Raw genomic sequence first — 10,268 nt, 5'->3', positions numbered from 1 at the left:
CCCGAAATTCCATTAATTTTTCCTGAGCAATCGTGGAAGCAGCTAAAAATACACCCTTGGAATTTAAACAGGCAATACGGGCATGACTGACCATTTTTTTTTCTTTCTTCATACGAAGCTCACAGTCTTTAATTAAATGACCAGATTTTCCGCAATAGAAACACAAGCCTTCAGAAAATCGACGGTCTTTTTCTTGAGAGCGAGGTGCCACCGATCCAATCTCCATCGGTTCACCACTGTTAGTACACACATTCTCATAACCAGAAACTGACATAGCAGAGGATTTGCTCTCATTAACCCTTGCACGCAGTCTCCTATCCACCCGTATAGCTAATTGCATAGCCTGTTGCAAATCTTCAGGTGTAGGATAAGCAATTAGCAGGTCTTTAACCCTTTCATTGAGCCCAGCAAGAAATAGACTTTTCAGAGCAGAATCGTTCCACCCTGTTTGAGTAGACCAACGACGGAAATGAGTACAATATTTTTCCACATTACCTGATCCCTGTTTCAAACGTCTCAACTCAGTCTCAGCTGATGCGACACGGTCAGGATCATCATATAATAGTCCCAAAGCAGAAAAAAAACTATCCACTGATCTGAAGCATGTATCACTAGGTTGCAAAGAAAAAGCCCACTCCTGAGGCTCTTTGCGCAAAAGTGACATTATGAACCCTATGCGCTGGGATTCATCCCCAGAGGACTTGGGTCTCAAACGAAAATACAATAAGCAAGCATTTTTAAATGAAAAAAATTCTCGGTGTTCACCAAAAAATAAATCCGGCAAACATACCTTAGGCTCCAAGAAATGTGCTCCAGGACAGCTACTCACGTGCTGACGGAGCTCGGCCACCTCCAGAGAGAGTCCCTGCAGGCGATGAGCCAAATCCTGAACCGACACCATGATGGAACAGAAAAATCTTTCCTTAGAGAATTTGCAGGCTGGACTTACTGTTATGTTCTGCTACCAGAGCTAAAGAAAGAGAGGAGATCTGTCCCTACGATAGAACTCAGCTGAATCCCTACGATGTAACAGGGGACCTGATCCTGCGATCAGACCTGCTAAAGTCCTAAGCTAGTCTGTACGGAGACCTATAGATGTGGGGAAGGAATCCCTACAAGTACTAAGGACTGGGAGGAATATGGGACACCTCCTAACAGAAATAGTAGCAGACAAACGAACAAACAAAATATAAAGAACATAGAGGTCCGTAGACCAAGCAAACTAACAGAGTTAGATACAGAGCACAGGCTAGCTAGAAAGTAGAAATACAATGAAGTCCAGCAAAGCCAGAAGGGCGGAGCAGGATTAAATAGGCCAACAAGGTCATGTGACCAGCAAAGGAAAAAAAACCTAAGAGCAAGGTTCTAACACAAAGTAATCTCAGGTAGTGAGTACAAAAGTGAAAACCAATCTACAGTTTCCATTTTCAAAATAAAATGTACTGTTTGTCTTTTAAAAAACATTCTGTTCACATAATTGTCATGGCTTCTCTTTATGATGAAGTCAAGATATTTATGTAAGATCCATTCCCATAGCTATAATAACATGTCCTACTGGACCACATTGTTTTTACTAACGTCCATGACAGCTCTGGCATTTTTGGCGGAAAGAGTAGCACTATAGTCATTGCTATTCTTGTCAACAAATACAATGGAAATATTGATGGATCCTGTTAACAATTTACTGTACCAGTAATTAATGGAGCTTTAATGGTTTCATGGAATAATTCATGGATCTACTTTTATAATAGTATTTTCCATTAATTTAACACATGTACCATTTATTGGTTCATTTCTTGCTTGTTTTAATTGAAAAAAAGGAAATCAATTTATTTTAAGCTAGTTGTTTTATCTGCCGGAATACGGAAGTTTAGCATTTTACAACTATGAAATGGCATGTGAATTAAATGGCTTTATACAATGTTTTAATATGGAGTTCAATGCAATATGAATTTCTTTATTTCTAAGGCTATATACAATTGGATTCAATAGCGGAGTAACTACTGTATAAAGCAATGACAGGGCTTTGCTTATGCTAAATATTTGCTTTCGAGATGGTGCTACATACATAGTAATGAGAGTTCCATAATATGTGGACACAACAGCAAGATGAGAACTACATGTGGAAAAAGCCTTTTTTCTTCCAGTTGATGACGGGATCTTGAAAATATAGTAGAGAATTATAATGTATGTTGTAATAATAAATATAAAAGGCAATAATGTTAGTAGGGATGCAAATACAAATGATTCAAGTTCTATCATAAATGTATCTGAACAGATAAGTTCGATAAGAGGTGAAAGATCGCAGAAGAAATTATCTATTACATTTGGACCACAAAAATTTGACTTGCATAGTAAAATAAGGGTTATCATTGATATGAGCAAACCAGTTAGCCAAGCCCACATGGCAGTCCAGCTACACAACTGAAAGTTCATAAGAGAAGAGTAATGTAACGGCCTGCATATTGCCAAATATCGGTCATATGACATAATTGCGAGCAGCAAGCATTCAGTTGTGGCTGTGGTGCTGAAGAAGTAATATTGAGTCAGACACTCAGGGAGTGATATAGAATTATCTTCTGAAAGTAACTTGTGTAGCATGTTGGGAACAATATTTGTAGTGAAAACAACCTCGGATAAAGATAGGTTGCTAAGGAAGAAGTACATTGGAGAATGAAGACGAGCATTGGCTGCCACTAGTAAGATGATTAAAAGATTTCCGAATAATGTGAAAATGTAGATAATGAGACATAAACAAAAAATAAAGATTTGTATATTGTGAAGATTTTTAAATCCATTAAGGAAGAACTCAGTTACATTTCCAGAAAGCATTTTGACTGTACTCTATATTTAATAGAAAGGAAGAAATGTAAAATGCCTGCATAGTACTGATGCAATCTAGAAGAAATGAGCACTACATACATGTATTGGGGCCATATATACCTGGATTAGGGGACATATATTCCTGGATGGGGATCATACATACCTGGATGGGGATATATATATACATATATATATATATATATGTATATATACTGTATGTATATATATATATATATATGCCCCCATCTTGATATATACAGTATATACAGTACAGACCAAAAGTTATGACACACCTCCTCATTTAAAGATTTTTCTGTATTTTCATGACTATGAAAATTGTACATCCACACTGAAGGCATCAAAACTATGAATTAACACATGTGGAATTATATACTTAACAAAAAAGTGTGAAACAACTGAAAATATGTCTTATATTCTAGGTTCTTCAAAGTAGCCACCTTTTGCTTTGATGACTGCTTTGCACACTCTTGGCATTCTCTTGATGAGCTTCAAGAGGTAGTCACCGGAAATGGTTTTCACTTCACAGGTGTGCCCTGTCAGGTTTAATAAGTGGGATTTCTTGCCTTATAAATGGGGTTGGGACCATCAGTTGTGTTGTACAGAAGTCTGGTGGATACACAGCTGATCGTCCTACTGAATAGACTGTTAGAATTTGTATTATGACAAGAAAAAAGCAGCTAAGTAAAGAAAAACGAGTGGCCATCATTACTTTAAGAAATTACTCCGGTAAATTTTATACTCCGAAAAATACAGTACATCTCATAATACTAAAATAGATTTTGTAATATAAGTAATATATGTTAAAGAAAACTTTTTTATATTTATTTTTGTATGCATAAGTGGCTAAAAATGTTGCTAGAGTAAAAGTATATGTTGCTGTCCGTTCATGTTTGCTCTTTATGTAAATGGTGGGCAACTGCAGTCCTAGAAACAGTAATAGTCCTGTAAAGAATGCTGCTATATCTGAAAAAAAAATACATTCAATGTTTTTTTTAATTCATAACACAATTAAAAATGAAGGCCCTTTATAAAGGCAAGTGATTGTTACAACAAAGATTCATTACTCATGCTTGTTCCCCATTATTGCTCATGTAAACATGCCCAGCAATCAACTGACATAGGAAAATATGCTTTTTTGTCAGCTGATTATATCATTTAAACATTGTTTACCTCAATTGTACAAAGAATGTCTTAGTTAAAACATCCGCTGAACAACTCTTTCAGGTTGAATATTTGACCATGCAAAAACACCTTTAATTTTTGATAAAATTTCTATTTTAAATTTTTGAGAGTTACTCTGCGTTATGTTATTCCATAGTATGCTTCATAACTTACTTTCCGGGCCAAAAATCTGTTTTAGTAAAGTTACCATACAGGGTTAAGGTGTTGACAATTACACTCAAAGCTCTGTTCTCTAAGGTTAGACTGGATCCTCATTCTATGAAAATAAACTATAAAGGTGGTCTTAGAAATCATGAGAAATTGATTCAAATTTGTGTATTATACAAATAATCTTAACCTTCTGAAACTTTAATACTCCTTTGAATACAATGTAATGTACATGTAATCATTATATGAGAATGACATTGACTACTGGCTAATGTTCTGATAGCCCAAAATATCTATTAGCTAGAAATAAATAACTTGATTCAAGGCAAATCAAATTTGCTTCACATTTAACAAAAAAAATGCATTTGCCCAAACCAAATTGTTTTGGAGTCAATTTGGTTGAATCCATTTTGTTTATTATTTTTAGAGCTGGAATGGGATTAAAAAAAAAACATACTTACCTTGCCCTCCACCTGTTCTGGCACCCCAGCTCCCCCCTTCAGCTCTGTTCTTCTCTTCCATCTTCATTCTTCAATGTCTCTGGCACTGACTACCCCTCAAGTGACGTTTTCTGGGTGACGCCAGATGAGGCCTAGTCGGTGCAGAAGGATGAAAAAGACTGAATATGAAAGAGAAGACTGCAGGGAGGAAGTCAGCCAAAGGGAGAATTGGGTTGGGAGCTACGGCAGCAGGACACGTTAAAGGGAGGCGAGTATAATATTTATTTTATTTTTTAACTCCTCCATTTATCATACATTTTTATAAAAGTCAATCTAGATTAGCAAATTTCAGCAGATTCCCTCATTAATACTTTAAATTTTAAAATCAGACAAGAAAGTTATTATATGGGGGCTTAACATAAATGCAGAGGTGATGTCAGAATGATAGTTTTCTCCCCCTGTTAATGAGGTGTTGTGATAGTCCCTGCATTTTGGGTAAATTTCACACTGCTATAGTACAAGTACATTGCTGTAGCCACAGCTTGGCAAATAGTTTGGTGGCCTGGGCTAGCAGGGGTATCACAAAGATATATGATGCTGTGGCTTGTAGTAGAAGAAAACTGGAAAAACAATAGTGCAATAGGGTCCTATCCATGTAAAATAGTATCATGAGTTAAGGAAAATTGATCACCTGGCCAGGATTGTGTAACACAACCACTTAATGCATTTAAGACTGCTGCAGTTACACAACAATGCCAAATTACCAATAGTCACAGACTGTGCTTTGTCCTGAAGAAAAAGTGTAAAACTTCAAAGCAAGTTGACTAATAAACCACACTTAATCTACATGGGTCTCTGACTTTATCCATTCTGTGGCTTCCTCCATCCAGGCAGCTTCACTATTGGTATGCTTTAGCTAGTGTCATTGGCCATGCAGTGGGGTTGCGACTTATGTGGTTATAGAGCTTCTTTGGAATAATGAAGCACTCCCATCTATATTTTGTTATATTAAATGTGTGTATATGTGCATGTAATGTAGTGTAATTGTGTTAATATACTCACCTACTGCCGGTCTCTTCGGTGTCCAGCGCCGTTCTGCTTTGCTTCTCAGTGACGTCACTGCAATTTTGACTAGCCAGCTCAGTCTATGCTCTATGCGTGAGCCAGAAGTCTCTTTTACAATGACTTCAGAGACTTACATTGTAAAAGCTACTTCCGGGTCACGAAGAGCGCAGCGTGAACTGGACAGTCTGCAGAGCGGTGACGGCACTGAGAAGAAGAGAAGAGCATTGCTGGACACTGAAGAGAGTAGAGGTTTGTGAATATATTAATTCACTCACACCACATCATATGCATGTACACATGTTTAGTAAAAAAAAATAGAGATAGATAAGTGTGCTTTTTTAAGTAGAGGCTTACTTTAAAGAAGTCACCTTGAAGAGGCAAGTAGGCTTATTGTTAAAATGTACATTATGAATCTCTTAGCAGCAATAGATCATTGTAAATTCTAGTATGTATGTACCTTATCTTTTTCCTCTTTTCAAAAAAGAATAGAAATGCTGAAATTTATTTACAAACTCACCAGATGTTCAGAAGAAATTCTGAAACAAAAAGTCTGTTTTCATTCTTGAGAGTTCACATTTGCTTTCTGGACTCTCTTCTTTGTGCATGAAGCCATTTGTATAGTACATCTTGGAACTGTTTAATAGACTAGGATCTATATAATCTATGCATCCAGTGCATTATGCAGTATATGCAATCACATTGAATGTTATATTGTACAGATAAATAGAATGATATCAATCAGCCTTTTATTTAAACTCTCACTTATTCATTTGGGAAAAAGGAAGAAATCAAACCCAATTGGGTATAAATTAAATGGAATAGCAAAGAAACAGTCACAAGGCACATTTCTTTATATATTTATTTTATGAATAATGATAACAATAGCTATCTAATAATTCTGCAAGAAACATATTGATATTGTTTTAAGTTTTTAAACTTCATTTAAACTTAAAAAAATAAACATTTTTTTCAGTCCCAGTAGAAAACTTGAATATGTGATAATTCAATCACTGGTAGAATACACTGCAATACTTTTGCATTGTAGTATTGTCACCTAACAAGCACTTACCGTGGCAGGGCTTAATAAGAGTACTAACCTGGTAGATAAGAGGACTGGGGATGAGCAAAGCTGAACTATAAAGTTTGGGGTTCGTACCCCGAACACGGACATTTAACCAGAAGTCCAGATTACTGTTTAGGTTTGAATGCAGAATAAAGTTTGTTGAAAGGCTGCAGCTCAGCTTATCAACAAGTTTTTAGGCTGTGGGAATTTCTAGACCCTTCACAGCCATGTCAAGTATTGGCATGACTATTGGCCGGTGCACCACGTGACCTGGTCTGTATAAAAGCTGGATCACGGGTGCCACCGGCATTCTGCTCTGCTTAGTGTAGGGACAGGACGCAGCTGGAGTGAGGAACAGTATTAGGTTTTGTGTGTGTGAAGTTTTCAAAAAAGCCTCTCTGTGTGTACTCTGCACCCCTGACTGTTGGGGTAGTGTGACTACAACCAATTTTTTTGTACTCTGCACCTGTGTCTGTAGGAGTAATGTGCGTAAAAACAATTTATTTCTACTTTCCACCCGTGTCTGTGGGAGTAGTGTAAGTAAAAAAAAATGTTCTAATCTACACCCATGTCTGTGGGAGTAATGTGCGTAAAAACACATTTTTTATAATCTGCAACCGTGTCTGTGCAGGTAGTGTGTGCAAATTTTTTTTTTCTAATCTGCAACTATGTTTGTGGAATTAGTGTGTGTAAAAAACAAATGTTCTAATCTGCACTTCATTGGATCCCAATTCCACAATGTATCCACTCCAAGCTACTAACACTGACCTTCAAAGCTGTCCATAATCTGTCTCCCCATTTATATGTAAGCTAATGCCCCGATATCTCCCACCACATAATCTCCAGTTCTCCCAAGACTTCCTTCTCTCCTCCACAATTGTACATTCCTTATCCAATCGCCTGCAAGACTTCTCCCGAGTATCACCCATCCTCTGTAATTCTGTGCAACAACACATCCGATTATCCGATTAGTTCAGAACTTTCAAGCAAGACTTGAAAATCCATCTCCTCAGAATAGTTTATAGCTTGCAATGACATCGCTGCCACCTCACTAGTAGCAGAGCTGCTGCCTCACCAACACCCGAACTGCTGCAACCCCCGAACCTACTATCTCCTTCCCCATTATCCTGTAGAATGTATTACACATCCTATATACGGAGAGAGTGGCCAGCAGAATATTACACTGCCTGTATGCAGAGTGCCCCCACAGAGCCTGTTTTTAGAGTACCATCAAATGAGAAAAAAAACAAAAACACAAAAACAGTGTTGGCTACCTTCTCCTCTTCTGTCTCTTCCAGTTACACTGCCAAGTTCACCTCCGACTCCTCCTCAACCTCATCTTCCACTTGTACCTCCATTTCTTGGTTCTAGATTGTTGTTTGTTTTTTTTTAATTCTATGTTCTTTTAAGTCATTTCCCTATTCACATTTGTTTGCAATTGTCCTGCTTTTACCCCCATTTAGCTTCCTTTTGCAGCCCCATAGCCCTTACTATAACCATTTTACAGCCATTTTAAAGCACCAAATTTCAGCTGACCATTGACTTCTAGTGGGTTTGAGTTTGGGGTGAAGTTTGGATGCCGAACCGCACATTGAACTACAGTTCGGTCGAACCTGACAAACCAAAACATACAAGGGTTCGCTCATCCCTAATGGGAACCTTAATGAGACCCTCGAATGTCTTCATAATTAAATTGGCAGAGGGTGGTTCTATAACCATTTTTATCCCCTGGTCACTATTGACTGTAGTGTTCAAGGGGTTAAACCAGAATTTTCAAAGTAATCAGAACTGTTGGTAGGTGTCAGTTATTAATTGCTTCCTAGCCTGTTACACATAAGTTCTTTCAACCTCTCCCATAAATGAATTGAACTTGAAGTTCTGAAAGAGTTACATTTTTTTATTGATAAATAATTGCATGAATATAACCATATTTACCATCAAACTGTATTGTATCAATTTATATGCAATCAAAATGAACAATGTTACAAATAGTTTTGATTCTTTTAGCTCATTTAGCTCAATAGTAAAAAACTAAAAAATTATAGTGTGGACCCCCTTAAAAATAGTCTGGGTGAAATGGTGGATGAAGATGAGGAAAAAGTCAATACGCTAAATGAATTTTTTTCAACAGTATTTATACAAGAAAATCGCATGACAGAAAACATGATTTGTGATAAGAAAAATTCTCCATTAAATGTCACTTGCTTAACCCAGCAGGAAGTACGGCGGCGTCTAAAAATCACTAAAATTGACAAATCCCCGGGCCCGGATGGGATACACCCGTGAGTACTGCAGGAATTAAGTAATGTCATAGATAGACCATTATTTTTAATCTTTATAGAATCCATAATAACAGGGTCTGTACCACAGGACTGGCGTATAGCAAATGTCGTGCCAATATTCAAAAAGGGGACAAAAACCGAACTTGGAAATTATAGGCCAGTAAGCTTAACCTCTACTGTGGGTAAAATCCTGGAGGGTTTCCTAAGAGATGCTATACTAGAGTATCTGAAGAAGAATAACCTCATGACCTAATATCAACATGGGTTTACGAGGGACCGTTCCTGTCAGACTAATCTGATCAGCTTTTATGAAGAGCTAAGTTCCGGACTGGACCAAGGAAAAGCAGTGGATGTGGTGTATATGGACTTTTCAAAATATTTTGATACGGTTCCACACAAAAGATTGATACATAAAATGAGAACAATGGGGATAGGGGAAAATATATGTAAGTGGGTTAAGAACTGGCTCAGTGATAGGAAACAAAGGGTGGTTATTAATGGAACACCCTCAGACTGGGTCTCAGTTAACAGTGGGGTACCACAGGGGTCAGTATTGGGCCAGCTTCTTTTTAACATATTTATTAATGACCTTGTAGGAGGCATACAGAGTAGTATTTCAATATTTGCAGATGACATTAAACTCTGTAGGGTAATCAATACAGAGGAGGACAATTTTATATTACAGGAGGATCTATATAAACTAGAAGCTTGGGCTGATAAATGGCAAATGAGCTTTAATGGGGATAAATGTAAGGTAATGCACTTTGGCAGAGGAAACAAAAGGTATAATTATATGCTTAATTGTAAATCACTGGGCAAAACTGTAACTGAAAAAGACCTGGGTGTATTGCTGGACATCAAGGTCATGTTTGGAGGCCAGTGTCAGGCAGCTGCTGCAAAGCAAATAAAATAATTGGATGCATTAAAAGAGGCATAGATGCTCATGAGGAGAACATAATTTTACCTCTATACAAGTCACTAGTGCGACCACACTTAGAATACTGTGCACAGTTCTGGTCTCCACTGTATAAGAAAGACATAGCTGAACTAGAGCGGGTGCAGAGACGAGCGACCAAGGTTATTAGAGGACTGGGGGGTCTGCAATACCAAGACAGGTTATTACACTTGGAGTTATTTAGTTTGGAAAAACGAATGCTTAGGGGTGATCTTATTACTATGTACAAGTATATAAGGGGACAGTTCAAAGACCTTTCTACTGATCTTTTTAATCTGAGGCCTGAGACA

The 10,268-nt window shown here is 37.4% G+C and overlaps 1 protein-coding gene across 1 annotated transcript; it reads right to left on the bottom strand.

Moving 5' to 3' along the window:
- Nucleotides 1-1,884: 1,884 nt before the first annotated feature.
- Nucleotides 1,885-2,832, bottom strand: LOC141260382 (olfactory receptor 11A1-like). The gene has a single exon (XM_073676137.1). It carries the CDS (start codon nucleotides 2,830-2,832, stop codon nucleotides 1,885-1,887), a length of 948 nt encoding a protein of 315 aa, XP_073532238.1.
- Nucleotides 2,833-10,268: the final 7,436 nt, after the last annotated feature.

Source organism: Phyllobates terribilis, unplaced genomic scaffold (assembly GCF_046119375.1).
Source record: "Phyllobates terribilis strain yellow unplaced genomic scaffold, ASM4611937v1 Scaffold_1__5_contigs__length_1240528914, whole genome shotgun sequence".
Taxonomy (NCBI): Eukaryota; Metazoa; Chordata; class Amphibia; order Anura; family Dendrobatidae; genus Phyllobates; species Phyllobates terribilis.
The sequence above is the reverse complement of the archived record's forward strand: the minus strand, read 5'-3'. Positions and strand labels throughout refer to the sequence as shown.